General features: G+C 42.6%; 1 protein-coding gene across 2 annotated transcripts in view; it reads left to right on the top strand.

Annotated features, from left to right (window-relative positions):
• ITPR1 (inositol 1,4,5-trisphosphate receptor type 1) overlaps positions 1-20,772 on the top strand; it is a 180,194-nt gene that overhangs the window by 84,244 nt on the left and 75,178 nt on the right. For both annotated transcript variants that reach the window (XM_072875732.1, XM_072875731.1), the window contains 9 exons: positions 415-540; positions 915-1,115; positions 2,624-2,875; positions 3,420-3,545; positions 4,287-4,415; positions 8,246-8,366; positions 8,994-9,178; positions 10,528-10,676; positions 11,634-11,745. In XM_072875732.1, coding sequence (XP_072731833.1) covers positions 415-540; positions 915-1,115; positions 2,624-2,875; positions 3,420-3,545; positions 4,287-4,415; positions 8,246-8,366; positions 8,994-9,178; positions 10,528-10,676; positions 11,634-11,745 — 1,401 coding nt within the window. The remainder of the gene's footprint in view (positions 1-414; positions 541-914; positions 1,116-2,623; positions 2,876-3,419; positions 3,546-4,286; positions 4,416-8,245; positions 8,367-8,993; positions 9,179-10,527; positions 10,677-11,633; positions 11,746-20,772) is intronic.

Here is a 20,772-nt window from a genome sequence, read left to right as displayed (position 1 = left end):
TTGCCATGAACTACCTATCTGTCACTGCCGAAATGCATTTCAGTGGAACATGGCAATTTTCCTGTGTAGCCCCAAGGTGATGATGTGTGGTTTGGCCAAGATACTGGTATGTTCAGAAGTGTAAAAGTGACTAAAGCACGTTGCTGGCAGGCTGGGCCATGGAGTATGCAATTTTAGAGAATAAACTACTGTAACTTCTATCATGGTCTTTATTTTTGATGGTCTTTAAAACTGTGAAGCAGGCCAAACTCATCCCTAATGTCTGTGAACTGGGTGGAGGTTTGTTTTTCTTTGGAGTGTGAGAGAGACGTGACAGTTCCCTTGCACAGCTGGAGCTGTGGCTCATCCAGTACTCACCTGAAAGTGAACCTTCGGATTCTTTTTAACCTCATCTTATTTGTCATGCAATCACAGGCTGAAGACACGAGGATGCAGGAGATAATGAAGCTTGCACACGAGTTTTTACAGAACTTTTGTGCTGGGAACCAACAGAACCAGGCATTGTTGCACAAGCACATAAACCTGTTCCTTAACCCAGGGGTAAGAATAACCTCATGCCATGATTTATTTTTTTTCCCTAGCAAGAAAAGAGAATGGATTGTCCTTGGTGATCGCCTCTGGGCCTGTTCTGATGCAAGATTGGTTGAAGGGGTCACATTTTGTTTTCATTTTGAAGCCTCGAAAGTTGGCAAGATCTGTTTGTTTAAGACCATTTCAGTGTAGAAAGTTCAAGCGGCTGAAGTGGACTGAAAAATAGGCTTTGATACGAGCCATTGTGTTGAAAGATTAGGTCCTCAGAAATGTTATTTTCAGTCCTGCACCCTGCAGGAGTGTTGACTTTATCCTGACCTCTGTGTGGGTTTGGTGGTTTGTTTATTTTCTAATTTATGTCTGTCTTTCTTTCCCTCCATTAGATTCTGGAAGCAGTAACAATGCAGCACATTTTCATGAACAACTTCCAGCTTTGCAGTGAGATTAATGAACGCGTTGTTCAACACTTTGTCCACTGTATCGAAACACATGGCAGAAATGTTCAGTACATAAAGTTCCTGCAGACAATTGTCAAGGCAGAAGGAAAATTCATTAAGAAATGCCAAGATATGGTAATGGCTGAGGTGAGAGCTGCAGAGATTTGCAAGGTCTGAACAGAAGCTTTCACATACCATTTGGTGAAAATGACAAATTGATCCTCTCGCTTCTGGGACTGCCAAGAAGCTGACAGTTAGCTCTCACAATGCAAAAAGAGCATACAGCTACCAGAAAGCATAGGCTTTTTTGTGACTGAGAGCTTTCTGAGCTTTTCACCTATAGGTTATAACAAGTGGTTGGTTATTAATGATACTTACAAGTTATTTTCCAGGCCTCTACATGGCAGAGTGTAGGTGGGCTTATGAAGCAAGGGTGCCTTTCTCTAGCAAAATTGGGTAGAACAGAAATAACTTAATTTCAAGATCACTAATGAAGGAAAATTTTACCATGATAGTAGAGTATTTTGATGGGAATTTCTTATCTTACCAAGACCTATATATTCAACTGTTTAAGTGCTGAAGGGGGAAAAGTATGTGGGTCTTCAGAAATTTAGGTGTGTAGGTAACTGGGAAATTGGAGTGTCAAGACAGAAGGGAGAGGTAAGAGAAGGGTGAATCAATCCTTTTAAGTTGGATATTGGACATGTGTTTCACAGTGTATTTGCATGTCTGACAGGATTTTTATTGGCCTCCTCAGCAGGGGGAGCCCGAGGATCAGATTTGTCAAGCTCTGGCTTTTGCATATCAATCTTACTAGATTCGTTGAAGGTCTTCCGTATTTTGTCGTTCAGTTTAAAAATGGTTTCGTGAGCTGCTTAACACAGAGTTGAGTTTGTGAGATGCTCAGCAATCAGCCTCCGTAGGGGTCAGCAGCTGCTGAGAAAAGGGGGTTGCCTTCTGTGTTTTATCTAGCTGTTTGCCATAAACCATGCGGGAGGACAGCTTCAGATTCCTCCAGTTGCATGCTCAGAAGTGCCTAGCCCAGAGCAGGTCTTGGTTTGCTCATTCTCCTTCCCTTCATGGAGTTAGAGGAGGTCTGAACTGCTCTGAAAATGTGGCCATCTGGTCTCAAATGTGAAGCTGATAGAAATCTTCAGTGTGTGACTTAACATGTCACTCACTAGCCTTGGAAAATTGATGATGTTTGTTCAGAAGGGTGGAATTACTGAGCCCTGCAGTCCTCCCATCCGGCGTGCCCCTGGGGCGTTTCTCTGAACAAAATGGTATGTCTACAGCTAGCTGTATTAAAGAGTCAGCTGAGACAATATATGTGAAATAAAAAAGCACAATGGAAAGTCACAAGCTTCTTGGCACAACTTCTGTCTAAGCAGTCAGTTGGGCCGACTTTGAAGTTCTTCAGCAGTTCAGAAGTGGTAAATTCTTTAAGAGAAAATGTCATACTTGAGCTCTCTATCCCATGAAGGGAGCACAAGAGGAATGCCCAGCTGGCTTGGTGGGCTGCACTCCTTTTAAGTGTCTGAAGAATACCTAATCGGGATTTGCACTGTAACAGTTGGCCCACAGATTAGGGGAGGATGCTGCAGGGAGATGCACGGGCTTTGATCTGCTGATTGAATATTTTTCTTTCTCGGTAGCTGGTGAATGCAGGAGAAGATGTCCTAGTGTTTTACAATGACAGAGCCTCCTTCCAGACTTTGGTGCAAATGATGAGATCAGAGAGAGATCGGATGGATGAAAACAGCCCACTGATGTACCACATCCACTTAGTAGAACTGCTTGCTGTGTGCACAGAAGGCAAAAATGTCTACACAGAAATAAAATGCAACTCCCTTCTTCCTTTGGATGACATTGTTAGGGTAGTAACCCACGAGGATTGCATACCTGAGGTGAGGGCTGTTTGGAGGCACTGGCCTATACGTATTTGAAATGTGCTGGCTTTGGGCGAGAGAGATATTGTTGCTGAGTCTGGCCTGGGAAGGGTGGTGGTGCAGGTGGAGAGTAAGCTGTGAGATGGGAAACTGGATTCCTTCCTTGGTTCTGCTATCAGCAGCCCCAGTGAATCTGGATAGTCAAGTTAAATCCTTTTATACTTGTTTCCTTGCCCTTAAACTGGGGATGTGATGCTGTACTTGGTTGTTTTATAGGGTTCTTGAGGCAGGGAGGTTTATGGAGTATGCTGCTAACCTTGAACAGATGGTTCTGCAGAACTGGAAATGATTCTTATGCTGACGTTTTGTCTGCAATAATCCTGGTGGTTTTTATTGGATGATGTCTTGCTATTCATGGCATTAAATTTCAGCAGTGCTTAAATAAAAAGAAGATGTAGAATCACAAATTATTTATATAGCAGTTTTAATGTGACATTATATTCATTCATAATACCATTCAGGTTTTTATTTTTTAATGGTAATTTTTTTTCTCTACTTTTAGGTCAAAATTGCGTACATCAACTTCTTGAATCATTGCTACGTGGACACAGAAGTAGAAATGAAAGAGATTTACACCAGTAATCATATGTGGAAGCTATTTGAGAACTTCCTGGTTGACATCTGTCGGGTAGTGATTTCTGTATCTAGGAACTGAATTAAAAAAGCTTAAAAGAACCTATTTAGTATAGAGCAGTAAGAATAAGACATAACAGTGCATCAAGGCAATAAGTACCCTGAATACTGTGTTCCTTCAAATTTGTATGTGCCTTCTTTTTCCTTACGCCTGTGGATCTCATTAGTCATATTCCATGGAACACATTAATATTTTCCTTTTAAAAAGAAAAAAAAAGAGAAAAAAAAAAAACCCACAAACCTCAGAAAAACCCCACACCCTGCTCTTTTGTCTAATGACTTTTTCTGTTCTGCCACCTGGCTTGCTTATTCTGGCCAGGATAGTGAGCTCCTTCCCGAGCAATAGTCAAGGATTTTTGGCAGGTCAGGACAAATTTTTTCCACGCTTGGCATTTGTTTGGCCGTATGGCTTTTTGCCTGGGATTCCAAGTATTTCCCCATACGAAAGCATTACACCTCAGTCCTCCCTACCCTACTACTTTCTTTCCTCTAAGGCACTCTGGTTTTTTTTTCCCTCCCTCCTAAACATGCTATATGCCAACACATTAAAACAGTAATGGTGTTGGGCTTCTGCTTTTGTGTGTGCTGGAAATCCAGAGACCCAAGTGTCATAAATATCATTGTGGCAGGGAATTGCTCTGACTAGAACAGTGCGAAATCAAGAATTCCAGTCTGTAACACGTATTAATCTACCTTGGTTGAGCTGCTTCTGACCTAAGAATGAATTGTCTTGCAGGCTTGTAACAACACCAGCGACAGAAAGCATGCTGACTCCATATTGGAGAAGTACGTTACAGAAATAGTGATGAGTATAGTCACCACTTTCTTCAGTTCCCCATTCTCTGATCAGAGCACTACTTTGCAGGTAGGAAAATGTAGAGAGACAGAACAGTGAAAATATGCTGCAAATGCAATTATGTTCATTCCATTTCGGTTCCATTTACCAGTTAAAAAGAAACATGTTTGTAATGGGGGAGCAGATAAGTATTCTTTGTGACCAGGTTGTTTCTTTTGCTGTAGAAGTGGAAAGATTTATAGATCAGAGCACAAATGTTTTTCTAGAGAGGCTGAAGTGTCACATTACTTCATTAGTAGATTCAACTCTGTACTACCACTGAGATCACAGAGGTCTTTTGGAGAGAGTTTCTAAGTGTCATTATCAGGTTCCAGGTGAGAAAATCACACTGCAAGTAGGGAAACGAAGGATTTTTTTTTTTTATGTTTTGTACTGTAGTTGCATCTAAGGGCTCTGGTGGTCCTCTTTGCGGCCTTAGATCAGAGTACAGTTGAATAAGATGATGTGGGCAGATGTAGGAGAGCAAACAGGCAATTTTGCTCGGCGATAGTTTGGCATGCCATCAATGGTAAAGCAGCACAGCAGCAAGGAGTTCTTTACAGTGCCACGAAGAAGGAAGAGAAAGCTTTGGTGGCAGGCTTTCCAGACGGGAGGAGAGGGTGTTGCATTACAGAGGGTGTAAAGGTGATTGTTTAAAGAAAGCATGTTTTTATAGGAAGATTCTAATTTCCTTTAAAAACAAAAAAATTCCAAAAGCTCTAGTGTGTTTCATTAAGCTGAGTAATTTTTGTCATGTTCCAAAAGTTGGGGAAACGTGGAGAAGCTTGGAACACTTGTGAAGTGACAGAAGGTAGAGATTTCCACTGCAGAACAGCAGTGTCAAGACATTGCCCTAATATTTGTATTGCAGCACAGAGATAACATCATTCATGTATTCATAAATAACTTTTTGGGAGGAGTGTGGGTGGAGTGGTCAGGTGCCTGGCAGGTCTGTCAGAAGTTTGAGTATGGTAGTTGTTGAAACTTGATGCAACCTCATTGTGCCAAAGGCAGTTGTTCACAGGGCAAAATCCGGGTTTGTAATTGAATGCAACTGGTAGCAGGTTAGGAGGCATCTGGTTCCCAAAAGTGGCCATAAAGGACATCTGGCAATTTGACGTGTCAGTTCCTCGTCAAAGAATTTGTTAACCCTTTGGATTGTGGTGTGCTGCCTGGGTGACCGCAGTGCTCCAGGGAAGTGTACATAAAATTGCTGCATGACTGCACATCAGCTAAAGACTTCCTTCTGCTCAGTACGAGCAGTGATGGTCCTGCTTTTCCCTGGTTGACTACCTGTATCTCTTGTGTTGACAGTCTGCCTGCCTTGAGTCAGGACATGTATTTGACCCGTGTCTGGGTGACCAGTGGCCAGCCTGATCTACCAACTGTTTAGCATTCAACAGCCCTGCTTCTCACAGGCTTAGACAGCCCTCCTTATTCAGACAAGGAGACAGTCACACAGAAAGCAACAGAGCTGCATTTGAGATTGGCTCAAATGCTCTTAAACTGACAAACTGTGGGCATTGCCTGTGAGAGCACAGGGAGCTGCAACAGCTGTGTTTGGGCTGAGCAGCTTTATTAGGGTTCTGTGTTAACTCACACAAGTCTGAGCAGTCCAGCAGTTGATTTGCTCCTCGTGGGACTTTAAAACGTCAGCTGCTATTGCGGTATTAGCTTCCATGCTAGTTTGTCAAAGCTTCATCAAAAGAAAGAGAGAAATTGAGATCAGGTTAGCCTTGTCCTCCTGGGGCTCTGCCCTTCCCCTCTCTTCCCTGTCATGCTTTTAATTGTCATCTCTGAGTGTACAACGTTTGAATACACTTCCTTACCATCATATTTTAGCGATCTGTTAATTTTGTCAGCAATTTAGTTTCTCAATCTCTCCCTCTGTCTAGCAGGATGAAGTAACTTATATCACCTCTCTCTTACCATCTCAGTTAATAGTTCTGTCTTATCCTAGGCTCATCTTTCTTCTACATCTCTAAGTTAAAAGCTCTGTTTCTCTCCCTTTTTCTGCCTGTCAAGACTCTTGCCCATAACCAGGGACTTTCCCATCTGAGGAGTACAGCCTGTTGGACCACTTGGCTGTGTACATCACTCCTCCGGGTGGGATTTTTCCCTCCTCTCTGAGATGCTGCAGGGCAATCTGCAGCTGCTGCTGCCTGATCTGGTGCCGTTGTCTCCATAGGCGAGTGACCATTGCCACTCTCCTTTGCATTGCCTTTGGATTCAGTCACTCCCCGTTCTTTCTGCCGCACCTTGTCATCTCGTTTCTTCCCATGCGAGCCTCTTCTTGTCTCATGCTCTTTCATGTTATGGCTTGTTCGACTTAAGTTGTACCTCCTTTGAGTCAGGAACAGCCTTGCTTGTTCAAGGAACACCTTGTACGTCTGTCATGCGGTTCAAATAATATAAAATTAGGAGAACATAAATACGTCTTTTCAAAGAACAGCTGTCCAAAACTTTTCCTCTTTAAGAAGTACTGTTTAGCCTGTTTGCCTCCTAAGGGTGCTGCTGCCCAAGGCTTTCCTTCACAAGTGTAGCTGGAGGCATGTGGAACACGGAGTAAATTTCTCATTTGATTTATTGACCTAGTTTAAGCAAATGAAATGTCTTTGAAGCTTTCTAAGACTGAAAAGTCTTTAAACGTGAACTGAAAGGAATACGTGAGTGGCTTAAATCCAAAAGTGCAGGTATTTTCAGTGCCCTTGGAGAATACTACTGTCTGCCATGTTCTCGGTGTTTGGCTTATTTCTAGAAAGGGTAGTAGGTATTTGCCTCTTAGTAATTTTTGGTTCTTGAATTTTGATTCTCCTTTTGTACATTTCATAACGATGTTATTTGAATTGATCTAATAGATTTAAATATCTAATAGATTTGGCTTTTTCATCTAACTCCACTTTTTTCTTACAAACAGGCATTAATCTTGACCAGAATAAAAGAGGTATTTTTTCACTGGTTCCTACGTCTTGTGGGCTTTGCACTGTGGTGTAGTTCACTTAGCTGATAGAAACATTACGTAGCTGGTAGGCACAGGGACATGGGGTATTCCCTCTCAATGCAGGTTCATTTGAAATACTTAAAATACTCCTTCCTCTACAGGTAAAATAAATGAATTGTTCTACTAAGTAATTACTGTACAAAACCAAACAGGGAGTTTTGGTCAATATTGTTGGGATGTTGCAAAGATGAAAGAACAGAGCTCATGTGCACGTGTGTGTTGGAGTACCTCACCTATCTATAGTGGAAGATCACCTTGTGAAACACAGGGCTAAAAACCACACCTTAATTTTGGCGGATCCATAGCAGCTGTAGTGTTTACCACTAACTACTACCTGTGTTCGAAGTAACAAACACACAGCTGGTTTCTTCAGTAAATTAGATACCAGCTAATAATACTTGACATGATGAGTTTTCAGCTCTGGAGCTGTGCTGTCTTTTAGCCAAGAGCAAAGTCCCATTTACCTGTGGACTATTGAGTCAGCTACTGTTCAACGTTAAAAGAAGAATCTCTGTATGCCAGGTTTGCTGATAACTCTGATTAAACAGATGAAGATGACTGCTTATTTCCTTTGCTTAGTCAGGCTTCAATTACTTGAGGCTTTATGCTTTAGAAGCTATCTATTTAATATTTCCCTTCCAGCCTTCGTTCCCACCCTTTCCATTCAGTTGCTGATTGTGTGGTAGATATGCTGTCTACAACATGAAGTTGCCTAACAAGTGGATGCAAACCAGTTAGAAATGACTGGTGTGGAGAGCCATGGCTGAAGCTGGTAACTGGTCTTACCTCAAGGTGATGCTGATACATCTCAGTATGGTGTGATGAGTTTGATTTTCTTTTCTTTAACCTTGTGTTCTAGACTCGCCAACCTGTGTTTGTACAGTTGCTGCAAGGTGTGTTCAGAGTGTACCATTGCAACTGGTTAATGCCAAGCCAAAAGGCATCAGTGGAAAGCTGCATTCGGGTCCTCTCAGATGTAGGTAAGAAATGGATGTAATCAAAACTAATTGCTGCAAACATGGTCGTCCAGTATTTGCTGCTTACATGTCATCCTTACAAAAGAAACTGCAGTTTACTTCCCGCAGGTAACTCGGAGCCATGGCATAGTACAAAGCCAGAGTTACGTTGATATATTGTCATGGTTGAGCAATAGGTGTTGTCACTGTAACCTGAAGTGCTTTCTCCGTTTAACCTCAAAACTCTCTGCAGTCCTATTGATCTGCAGCAGGGAAATAGTTCTGTGCCACTCCTCCCAGTAATTTGCTCCACTTTTAGTAGCAAGAAGAGTAATTTGTACTGGATATGAGGCCAAATTCTGTTGGACAGATGTACATGTGTGTTAGCATGAGATGTTGGGAGTGTGTGTGTATGGACAGATACCTGCTCCCACACTTTGAAGGCAGTAAACAGCTCTGAGGTGTGAAAGCCTTTAAACATAATGCTACAGAGAGGTCTGACCTATTACACAGGGACTGAGCATTGCATTGTTTAAAGTGCACAAAAAGCAGATTGTAGAAGGAATTGCAAGTAGAGCTTGTCTTGTTCTTGCACTGGTTGTAATACATGGGCTGAAGGAGTCGATTCTTACTAACGTTTGCTTGTTGCAGCAAAAAGCCGCGCAATTGCAATTCCTGTAGACTTGGACAGTCAGGTCAACAATCTCTTCCTGAAATCTCATAACATTGTACAGAAGACTGCAATGAACTGGCGAATGACTGCAAGGAATGCTGCCCGCAGAGATTCGGTGCTCGCTGCCTCCAGGGATTATCGAAACATAATTGAAAGATTACAGGTGACTACACAGCACCCCTTCCTCCTTTGATAAGCACTTACTTGCATGCCTACACAAAAGGAGGAATTTACTAAGTAGAAAGGCATTTGGGAATGAATTAACTAGTCAAAATGCCACACGGTAATCAAGTTAGCTGATGCTGAATATAATAATACTGTATATAAAATAAAATGTAAACCATTGTATCAAGACAGGTAATTGAACGTGCATGGCTAATGGGTATAAAAGTATTCATCCTAGGTGATGTTGATGTTTGAAGCTGGTGGTACTTGAAGTATTCTTGTTCAACCATTAGTAATATTTATTTGATAAGACAGGACTTTTTTGTCATCACAGCCTTCCAAACTCCTCCAGCGCTTTGCTCCTTGTACACCAAAACTCTCAGTACAATGAAAGGTGCCACAGCCCTGCGTGGAAACCACTGCAGAGCTTGGAATAAATAGATGTATCAGTTCCATGTGAACCAGTTGCAGCCACAGTCATTCCCTGAAACAAAGTGTGTGTGTTCTCATACTGTTTTTGCTAAAAAGACTACTTAAACATAATGCTTCGTGTTAGAAATAGGCATTGATGTGTTATATCTATAGCTACTGATCTACAGATCTGTAGACAGTTTAATAAGGCCTTTTTTATACTAAATTAAATTCATCATCTTGAATGATGCCTTTATCCTTTGAAGATTCAGTCTCTGGCCAAAAGCTTTTTCTGGCAAACAGTTCTAACTAACTTAAAGTAAACTTACATTATGTAATGTAAAAACACTGCCCAGCCCCTTCTCATTGAAATAGCTTCTCCCTCTTTATCCACTCCTGTCTATTTGTCTGTTTCAATTTGATTAAACTTCCTCTCTGGCTTCAGAGGTATCTCAGTATTTTCTGCTTGTTTAAGTATTAGGATAAATGTGGTTTCATTTTAACGTAGCTACAGCTTTCCAAACATCAATGAAAAGGGGAAGAATTTTATTTTTTGCATAATTTTAACAGTAGTACTTTTTTTTGTCAGCTCATGTAAGCATAAATAACCTGATCATTATCACAGAGTTTCAATGCAGCTCTGAATCTGCATTTTTCTCTTTCCCCTATATGAACAAGAGCACTTACAAGGATGGAGAGGCTAGGGGACCCAAATCTAGGGGGCTGCTGGAAATCAGGGCTTCCCTTTTAAAGACAACTATTAAATGATAAAACTGAAAGTCCTACCTGACCAAACTCTAAGGACTTTGATCTAGTTTATCCAGGCAGGAGAGACCTAACTGTCCTGTCCCTCTTTTGCGGTTCGTGAAATTAATTTGCATATACATTTATATGTATTTAATGTTTGTTTAAAATCTTGATATGATTATATTCTAGGACATAGTATCAGCTTTAGAGGATCGCCTACGTCCTCTTGTCCAGGCAGAGTTATCAGTACTGGTAGATGTGCTTCATAGGCCTGAACTGCTCTTCCCGGAGAACACAGATGCAAGGAGGAAATGTGAAAGTGGAGGTTTCATTTGCAAGTAAGTTGTCCTGAAGTCTGGCTTGTTGGGAGGGTTTTTGTTATGTTTTGCTTTTTCCCAATTTTGCCATGCCCTGTGGAATGGTGCCCTCTTGGCCAGCTTTATGTAAAGCACAGTATTTCATGATATGGTAAATGCAATTTGTCCTTGGGGGGAGAGGGGGAAAAGCTCTTGGGGATGGGGAAAGTCTGCTTGACGTGCTCTCACAGCTAATGCTTAAAAATTTCTGTCTTTGCTGCAGGATAGAAGTGTCATAAACAGTAGTTTAAACAAGTTAAAAATTACAAGCTAATCCCTGTTATTCTAGCCCTGCCTTCAACCCTAGTAATGTTTGCAAGGTACTTGATCTTGTAGCACTTAGTGCTGGGTAAGTATGTCAGAATCAGTTGTTAATATGTGCATCACCCAGTGCAGATGCCTCCCAAATTTGGAGAAAAGGAAATATTACAAGGTCAATTCAGAGCAGAATCCAGCTTCTCAGATCACCTCCTGGAGGCATGGATTATATAGAGGGTTTATGAAAACTAGATACCAGAGTAACAAACAAATGCTGGATAGGATGGATTTCTAATTGCGCTATCCAGGACTCTCAGTATATTTTTTAACAAAGTAGTATGTGGAATAGTTTTCTTTCTTACTGTTAAGTGTTTGTTCTTGAGGACTAGCAAGTCCTAAATCCCACTGCCCCTTCCCCTGATTCCTTTCTGCCTGTAGTCAGAGGGTTTTATCTGGCTGTCTTCCTGCTGGGGGGATGCAGTTTCCTTCACAGTTTCACCAAAGCCCGTGGTAGCTGGTTCAATGTCACTCTTGAGAGAATGTTCCCAAGATAGTTGTTTAATGGTATGATAATAAAACTTGTTTGCAGCTTAAACCAATTAAGTAAGATAGCCACGTATATCTTATCCCATTTTAGAATATTAGTACTAAAACGAGCTGTGATTGATTGGTTATTTTCAGGTTAATAAAGCATACTAAACAGCTGCTGGAGGAGAATGAGGAGAAACTATGTATTAAAGTATTACAGACACTCAGGGAAATGATGACCAAAGATAGAGGCTACGGAGAAAAGGTAATGTAATTTACAGTTCATCATTCTGTGTTAAACACGATCTTTATTATTCAGTAAAGAAAAATAAAATTCTCACTCTTTCAAGCTGTGTTTTGTATGTGTAAGCACTTCTGTACTGGATCAGGAACAAAACATTTTTAGTCAACTAATAACTTCAAATATAATTTGAAAGGTAAGCTTGTTTCTGTTGCTTTTCTACTTTAGGCTTGCAAGTCTAAGTAATTCCTGCGGTTGCTGGCACTGTAAAAATATCTTATTTCGTTACTTCTTTATGAAGGATATAATGTCTTTACCTGTTCTCTGGGTCTAGGTGACTCTTCATCAGGTCACATAACCTTGCAACAAGAGGATATTCTGTAGATTAATTTATATACAACTGAGTCGTCATCTTGTTTCCAGATATAGTTCACACCCACCCATGTTTTTTTCTTTCCCTTTCCTACATACAACTCCTTTGTCTTGTTGAGAAGAACATTTTTCTGTAGGTACAGACCTATTCTCTATTTGCATCAGAAGAGTGTGTATATGCATGTATGTTTGTGTAGCTAGACATTCCTACAGTCAATCTCAAAATCCTAGTCTAAGGTATCTCATGCATTTTTAAGTAACCTAGGGTATTACCATGCTACACAGTAAATGTACAGAGCAATATACTCTCCCAGTGAACGTGCTCGTGCTGGTGAGCAATTGAGAATTGCCAGTTGGGACAGGGGGAAGCAGTGGTGTGGAAGGACGCTCACTGTAACTGGGAGTCCGTGCCCGGGAGCAGATGGTATCTCATATCCAATTCTCACTTGCAGTAGGGGTTAAAGTTGTTGCATAGTGCTAGATTCACCACACAAAAAGGCAAAAGCTTTAGAGGTAAGAGAGTTTCGTAATAATAATAATAATTGTTTATTGCTGTACCTATAGCTGCAGCTGCAAGGGAGGGAGATGCTCTGAAGACAGAGGAACCTGTAACATCGCTGGGCCAGCTGGGATGTTGCACATGACCCCTGCTTTGGCTAGCCTAGCTGGAAACGAGGAGAATGCAGGAGCAGAACACAGTGCTCTGTTGCCAGTCCAGCAAGAGGCAGGCGCTCGCACTCCAGAGCACAGGGACCTGGAGGAGGGAGAGCAAATGCAGCGAGGAGGCTATGTGCATGTGGGTGTGCACGTGCGCGCCTGTGGGCTGTTACCTGAGCACACCCAGCTGAGCACACAGCAGTGCCGTGAGTGAGCGGAGACTCCTAGGAAAATGCCCGAAGGGTAGGGATGGCCGGTGCTGTGCTCCCTGCCCTGTCAGGGAACGCTCTTCCCACGTGCTGCTACTACCTCTTGGCTGTCAGAGGTCCAGCCTGCCTTCTGGCCACTGCAGCTGCTTTGCTCTAGACCTTCAGTCCTGCCTAGGGATTTTTTTTCACTTTCCAGTAGCAGTATTTTTTTAATAAACTCGACTTTGGGGGAATGCCCTAATCAGCTGCAAGAAAGAAGCGTATAAATGCGGGGTGACAAGGGGAGCAGGGTAGGTAGGAAAGGGCAGCAACTTCAGGTTTCAACCCACTTCCAACACATTGTCCTTTTCTGCTGAAGTGGCAGTATCTTGTGCTGGGTCATACCAGCACAAGATGAAGCCTTGTGGAGACCTTCTGTCCTCTTCTCGAGGTCCCTTTACTAAGACATCTGTGATATAGTATGAGCCTGATCTGGAAGGGGACTGGTGGTAGCCTGCAGAAGTTAGTCTGCTCCTACAAAAGGGAGTTGGGCTAGTTGATCCTCTTCAGCAAGTGTAGAGTGCTGATATTTCCTGTTGCCCAAAGCTGGGGATGTAAAAGATTCAGTGTAATCATAGATTTGGTTTTACACTTTGTTAACACATCAGGGTACATTCTCCTGTTAAAAACAGCCAAGAGAGACTGTCCAAGGTAACCTTAAGTAATAGAAAGGGTGGATGATATATACTATATATTCTATACACCAACAAAACCCAAATGAGAGTTTTGAGGTTTTTTCTTTCAAATGCAATATGCCACTCGGAGATTTTTCTAAAAGGAAATTCATTTACAGGAGTTCCTTAGGTTTTATTTGGCCAACTTGGGTGAAGCAGTATTTCTAGAAGATGCAGTTAACATAACTTGCACCGTTCAGACTACGGAGAACCCCACAAGATTCTAAAAATCTTCAAAGTGTAGAAAATGCATTAATTTCTGAAACAGTAGATCAGTTACATAATGCAAGATAAGAATATGCTTGCCTGTGAAGTGGATTTCCAAATATGAAAAAGCAGCTGATTGCTTACAGATAGACTGCTAGTAGTAGTAGGATAGTTTTTACTGTCTGTCTGTGAGAAGTGCAATCGTATTTATTCTCCCTTGTGACTCATATAACTGTATTTAGTCACCACTTAAAAGGCAATACCTTTTGTTTTTAAAATCATCCTGGAGTGTGTGTAAAAAAAAAAAAAAAAGTTATGCATCCATTCTAAATACAGGAGTCCCTACATACATAAAGGTGGCAAAATTTATTTTTGTGACCAGCATATTGATCACGCAAGCACTATTGCTTGTAGGTCAGATGTTCACAGAATTGACAGTAGTCACTTCAAAGTAGTGTTCAGCAGCAGAGCACCATGGAAGTTTTGGCATAGCGTGTGATTTTGCTGTAATACCATGTGGTGCTTGCTGGTACAATCTGATTTATAAAAAGATTGTACTCCTCCTCTCACAATCTTCCAGCACATATAATAAATGCCACACCCTCCTGGCCCGTGTGCTTGTCCCTTTTGTAGGTGGGAAACATAATGAGAATGCAGTGTTGTCCACTCCCATTAGCAAAGGCCTTCATTCAACAGCTGGGATTCCTCTGCAGCATGCAAAAACCATGGTGAGAACACAGACGTACAGAAGCTTGTGGGAAGGCTTGAAGCTTTACATATTGCTAAAAGACTCCTCATCTTGGCACACGCTCAGGTTCACTCAGTGATGGGTAGCATACTGTGGTATATTTAATAGGAAGAAAACTTTACTACATTGACAGTGTAGGCTAGACCCACATTTTTCACTTTGCTGAAACATGTCATTCATACACGTCTTTCTGGGTGCCTACCAGATGATTAGCCTCAGTTCTGCAGGACTTACATTTTAAAACTCCATTTCTCTTCCCAAACTGGAAATCCAGCCTCTGCACTCCTGCTGCTGCTCACAGCTCATGCTGGTGATGTCTCTTATGCCCAAGGGTGAAGTTCTTGGATCTTGGTCAGCCAGCCCACATGGTTTGTCACTTGGCACAGGAACAAAGCCAGGGCCCATCCTGCCTCCGAAGCTGCCTAGCGCAGCGCTTCCAGCAGTGTGGGTTCCGTAACCCACTGCATCCTGGCACTTGCAAATGTCACTCATGCCGACCGTAAAATACTCACAATGTTGGATTGCAGCATTAAAGTGTTAAATGATTTATAAGATCCTAACATGGAATTTATTTGTAATTTATCTTACTAACACTTTCTTTCAATTCTTCCTCTTCTTTCTTTTCCGGCAGATTACCATTGAATTGGATAATGCTGAGGTTTTAATTTTATTTATTTTCTACAGTGTCATTTCTATGGTGTTTGTTTTATGAGTAGCCTGTGATCTGTCTTGTTGTCTCTTCAGCATTGAGCTTTCCAATTTGTATGCCTGTGTCAGTGAATTAGTTGAGTTTTCAGTCTGCCATGTGTCTGCGCTGGGAATAGTGACCATAACTAATTCCGTATGTCATTACTTGGAATATTAGTCCAAATGCAGTTATAATTTCTGGCGATCTGCAATCATCTGGTGCCATAGTAGATCCCATGAAGTTTAGGACCAGATCTGAGTGCTTTTGGAGCATCAACTGCCGCAAGCACCATTAAAACATCAGCATTTAGCACTCGGCCGCGATTACGTCATTGGTGAACAGGCTCTTTCAGCAAAACTAAATACTGAGGTTTAATGACGTTCACACAAGTTGGAAGAACCTGCCAAAAGCCAGCTGGAGAAGACCATGAATGAGGTGACTCCTCTTGCTGACTAGCGAGAGCCATTACTCACGTCCCAGGGCCCGGTGCAGTTGGGTGCAGGCAGGACTGCAGAGGGCTGGGTTCTTGTGCAGAAACTGTATTGCTGGCTTTATCGAAAAAGGTGACAGTCATGCAATTCATCAAAGCATCTCGCTGTTCTTCCTGTTGCTTCTTAGTCAAGGTTTGGTGTATAAAGACACGTAAAACATTCGGATGTGTTGTGAAAGCGATGTGGTGTAACCCCATGAAAATTACTGACTTCTGAAGCTATTTCTGTGTGAAAAGCTTCCTACCATCAAAAACGTGCTATCAATTGGCAGTGCCTCAGATGGGCTGTGTTTATGCTGTATGTAGCTGTTTTACAGGCGGAAAAGCCATATTTGAGTGAGAACTTTCAGTTTAACTGAAATTAAGCTTTCTAAGGACTTTTAAAAGCAGTGTGTCTGGTTCGGGCACTGGCGCACAGGGTGGAGGGAGGGAGCTGAGCTGTCTCCGCTACTGCAACTTCCTCATCTAGCTAAAAAAACCCCACGTGTGGGCGCTAAATTTGAGATTCTTTTTGCATAAATGTGTAATATTGAGAAAGTGGTTGACTGGCACCTTATTTTACTGAAATACCAGGAAAAAAAGAAATATTTTCCTCTCTGTGCTTTGTTTCCTGCGTTCTCTCCCAAGCCAACCTTTTATTTGGAACAAAATTCAACCACTTAAAACACTTAAAATATTGCTGCTCTTTATTCAATAGAGTAGATAATGAAATAGGCCATAAATTGCTTTCTGTAGAACTTGTTAATTTTGATGTTGATCAGCGGAATTCACCTAGGCGAACTTCATTCTGAAAACCAAATAATATTTGGGGACCTTGCCTGTTGAAAGGGATTTGAAATCCAAACTATTTGTCACAAAAGTAGACCAAAAAGCGTACACATCGCCCAGGGCTGGGTTGGAGGGTCTTTTCCATTCAGCAGGGCTTTTAGGGGAGGGAAGGAGAATTCCTTGCAAGACCAAACTGGAGTTGTGGCTTTTTTGCTTTGGTTTTAACCTAGCCTCTGGTTGAGATGCTCAGGGCCCTGCTGTGCTGCAGGTCAGTGCTGTCACCGTCATTCCGGCATGCGCTGGGGTCCTCTCTCCAGGCTGGAGCAGAAGGTCCAGCCAGGGTCTGAGATACTTTTCCCATCACCAGTTTCAGCTTCAATGAAAAGCTCTTTATCAGAAAATCCTTAGCTAGAGCTGCTTGGAGTATTCACCCTTCTTTTTGTTGGTGGAAATTTTCTGCTCTTAGCGTGCTCATTAGCATGTGTAGAAGAAAGCTGATGGGTAGGATGGTTGCAGAGAGTGAGACTCCGATTTTGGTCTGAAGGACAGCAGTTCATGTGGCACAAGTCCATTTACTGCACTGCTGTCGCCTCTGACCTGTGCTGGTATGAGACAGCTCAGGTGTGTCTCCAAGCTTCACACCAAACTTTTAGTATTATATAGTTACAGAGGTGCTGTGGTGTCTAACCTCTGTGTCATTATTTTCTCTTTCTCTTTTATAAACCAAGATTTTTTTTTTCCTCTTCTTACCTGGGGAGTACACGCCAGCAGCGTGCTCTGGTTTTGAAAAGTTAATCTGTAGCACATTAATGCTAGACCCCATAGATTATGTGGTACTACAGCTTCCCAGAATAGCATATATATGTAATTTTATCTTGGAGAAACTTCAGACAAATTCGAATGTTTAATTGCAAATTAAGTCATAATATGAAACTCTTTCCCCTTCAGTTCCTGGCTGTAATGTGCTGTCTTTGCCTGCAATAAATCAGCCAGAGCGTGTGGAGCAATTTAGGATTTGGTCTGGAGGCTGCACAGGAGGAACTTTATTGCTCCTCGATGGAGCAACTGCGTGGAGGGAGCAGGTGTGTTTATAACCATTGGCAACGAGCACTGGCTGCTTATAGAAAGGGATTGGGACAGGGCTTGAACCACTGACAAGTCTCAACGGAAATCCTGGTGTTTCTACCCCCCCATCAACCCTGGAAACTGTAAACATTTAGGGCAAAGAATACAGAAATCTCCATTATTAGTAAAATTATTAACTTCCCTCTCTGTCGAATTCTGCACAATTTAATTTTTCTGATCAGGTGAAATGCTTTTTATTCCCTCAGGGTAAAATTCTATTGAAGTAACCATCTTATGGCATGATTTCATAGTATTTATGTGATTGTATACATAGATTTATATATCTTAGTTGCTTACTGCAAGGTAATTTCAGGGAGCGGTGGGTCCAAATAATAAAAATAAAAATCCAAATAATAAAATGCCTGGAGGTCCACGCACTTGTTACTGAAAGTCATGATAGAAAACCGGCGTTCCAGTCCCCCTTAACATTCTTGCAAGTGAAGAAAAGGAGTGCCCTTTTAACTGGGTGAATAATGCTGGAATTCACCTCGGTGGTAGGAAATCCCCCGCAGAACAGGAAGGATGGTGAACGCTGCGACCTGAGCGCAAGGTCGGCAGCACCCCCTGCGAATGCCTGGCGGAGCCCTTGGGGCTGCTGGAGCGTTTGCAGTGCTGGAGAAGCGTTCTGGAAGTGAAGGGCAGGGGGAGTACGGTTTAATGCTATTGGCCTCGTTCACGTGCTTTCTATTGAGGGGTTTATCTGGAATTCCCTTTTTGTCAGAAATGAGGGACAGGAAGGAACTGTAGTTTTCCAAGGAGCAGCGGTGTAGCGTGGTGTTTTTCCAACATCTGTTACTATAGTCTGAGGACCATGATCTGGTCTGGCAGAAAGACCGTGATAGCATCTTTAAGCTCTTCTAGATGTTTTTTTGAACTCTGCATCATCCGCTGTTGTGGCAGGATTCGTGTAAAAGGTTTTTATTCTGGGGACAGAAATTAGGATGCACTAAGAATGAGAGTCATCTTGCAGTATTTCCAAACCATTCAGGTTCCTGTAAACTTGTAAAAGTGCACAGACCTTTGGGATGGGGGCTGCGTAAGACCAGTATTAGAATAAAGAGCAGAAAAGGTATCTTGAAAGATGGATGAAAAGCACGATTTGGTTTGATAGAAAACGAAAACCATCGGAAACTGCAAACCATTTTGCACCTTACTGGCAACATGGTTGCATTGGGGTTTGTCCTGATCTTGGGGAGTTGTGTGCTCAGAGCTTGGCTTTCGGTTTGCAGCAGGACTCCTGTTTCTCTGGCTCCACGGGCTCTCCCGGGGCATCGGGTGGCCGTGAGGAGCTGAAGGGCTCTGGCTCGAGCTGAAGAGCTAAATAGGGCGGTCTTCGCATTGGCTCTGCACAGGTTTCTCAAGTAATAAAGGAAGCAGAAACCCCCAAGGCAGGGCACTGGCACGTTGTCTGTAAAAGCCCTTGGGCTGAGTGTCTCTTGATCGACTCCTTACTGGGCTGGAACTGCTGTAATCCTGTTCTTGATGGAGCTGTTGACAATGCTGGGGTCTCAGAGAAAAGAGGTTCAGGACCAAGCTAAATTTGCCTCAAGTGCCATCAAGTGTGAATCTTCACACAACAGTGATAACTAAGCCCCAGTTGTAATTAGACACAACAGCTTAATTTACTTTTAATTTAATCCCCAACCCACTAAAAAGTCCAGGCATGATACAAATGCAGATTTAGCAGCGTTTCACAACTGCAGTTGGGATGGTGAGCTCCACCGTGGGTTCCCTGTGGTCCAGGACAGCTCAGGCAGCACAGCTCCCTCCCCGCTGAGGCACTTCTCTTTGCAAGGAGACGTTCCCGTCCGCTCTCCTGGGTCCAGACAGGCGCTGGGGACAGTGTGGCCCAGTTTCCACCTGCAGTGCAAGTCTTGGACACTGAAACGCATACGTCCTAGAGAAACACATCAATACTTTATGGACTAAAAAGGAGGGAAGTGTTAGTGCTGACCTGCAGGTGGCATGCTCAGAATGCTGAATGTGGCTGGGAGATGTCCTACTTCCCCCCCCCCCGCTTCCCCCCTCCCAGCCACATTGCAGTGAGCTGCTCTGCTGGGCACCTGCCAACATTCAGGCAGCAGTTACATAAGAACAGCTTTTTTTCCTGGAATTTAGGCCCACTGCTGATGTGTGACCTTCAGCGGTAATTGCCAATGAACGCGGTGGAGATGTTTACAGTCACGGCGGGCTGCGCCGGGGCTGCTGGCCCCCGGCCTGCGCCGGTAGCTGCCATGCCTGTGGGGCTGCCAACGCTTCCCACGACCAGTGGTCCCATACCGTTGGATCGGGATTTTATTTTTCAGGGTGAAGAGGGGGTGCTCTGCTGCTCCCTGCCCCGCGGGGCTGGTGGGGCCCTGGGCAGGGGCCAGCAAACACCGAAACGACCAAATCCCTCTAAGCACCCGAAGTTTACCATGTTTTATTTAGTCCTTTTATTATAGTCCTTTTATATAGTCCCAATTATTTAGTCCTTTTTAGGATTTGAAGTTAAAAAACTGAATGAAGTAAAACCCTGGGGGTGTTTTGTTGTTGGGGTTTTTCTGTTTTTATTCAGTAATGACACTTCTTTCTGCAGCTGATAAAACGGTATCCAGCAAAATACACCTGCAGACCCACTCAATATAGTTTGGGGGTTTTTTTACCTCTTCACTTTGGTCTTGAGGTTTCAAGTAGGTGAAAAGGGAAGTGAAAATCCTGGTTCAAAGGAGTTGACTGAAGTAACCTTCTCAGTGCTCTTTATCAATGATAACTAAAACTATGACGGTTGAGTAAGGTGCAAAATATGTGCATCTTCTGATTGGAATTGGAAAATGTATTAACCTCTTAAGTGCTGGAGAAATGCACTTATAAATTATTTTCCTTGTAGAGAGAGCTTATGCCACAGTCATTTCTCTTGTGTATTTTGCACTTAGACAGTGCTTCACTTGTTATGTCTCAAGCAGAGGAAATGCAGGCTCTCATAAATTTTTGTGGGCTGCCGTATATTTTTTTTCCTTCAGAAATCCTGCAATCTTTGGACCGTTTTTATTGCATGAATTGGAATTGGTGAGCTCTTTGGAAAAGGACACTGG

Source organism: Ciconia boyciana, chromosome 11, assembly GCF_034638445.1.
Source record: "Ciconia boyciana chromosome 11, ASM3463844v1, whole genome shotgun sequence".
NCBI lineage: Eukaryota > Metazoa > Chordata > Aves > Ciconiiformes > Ciconiidae > Ciconia > Ciconia boyciana.
The sequence above is the reverse complement of the archived record's forward strand: the minus strand, read 5'-3'. Positions and strand labels throughout refer to the sequence as shown.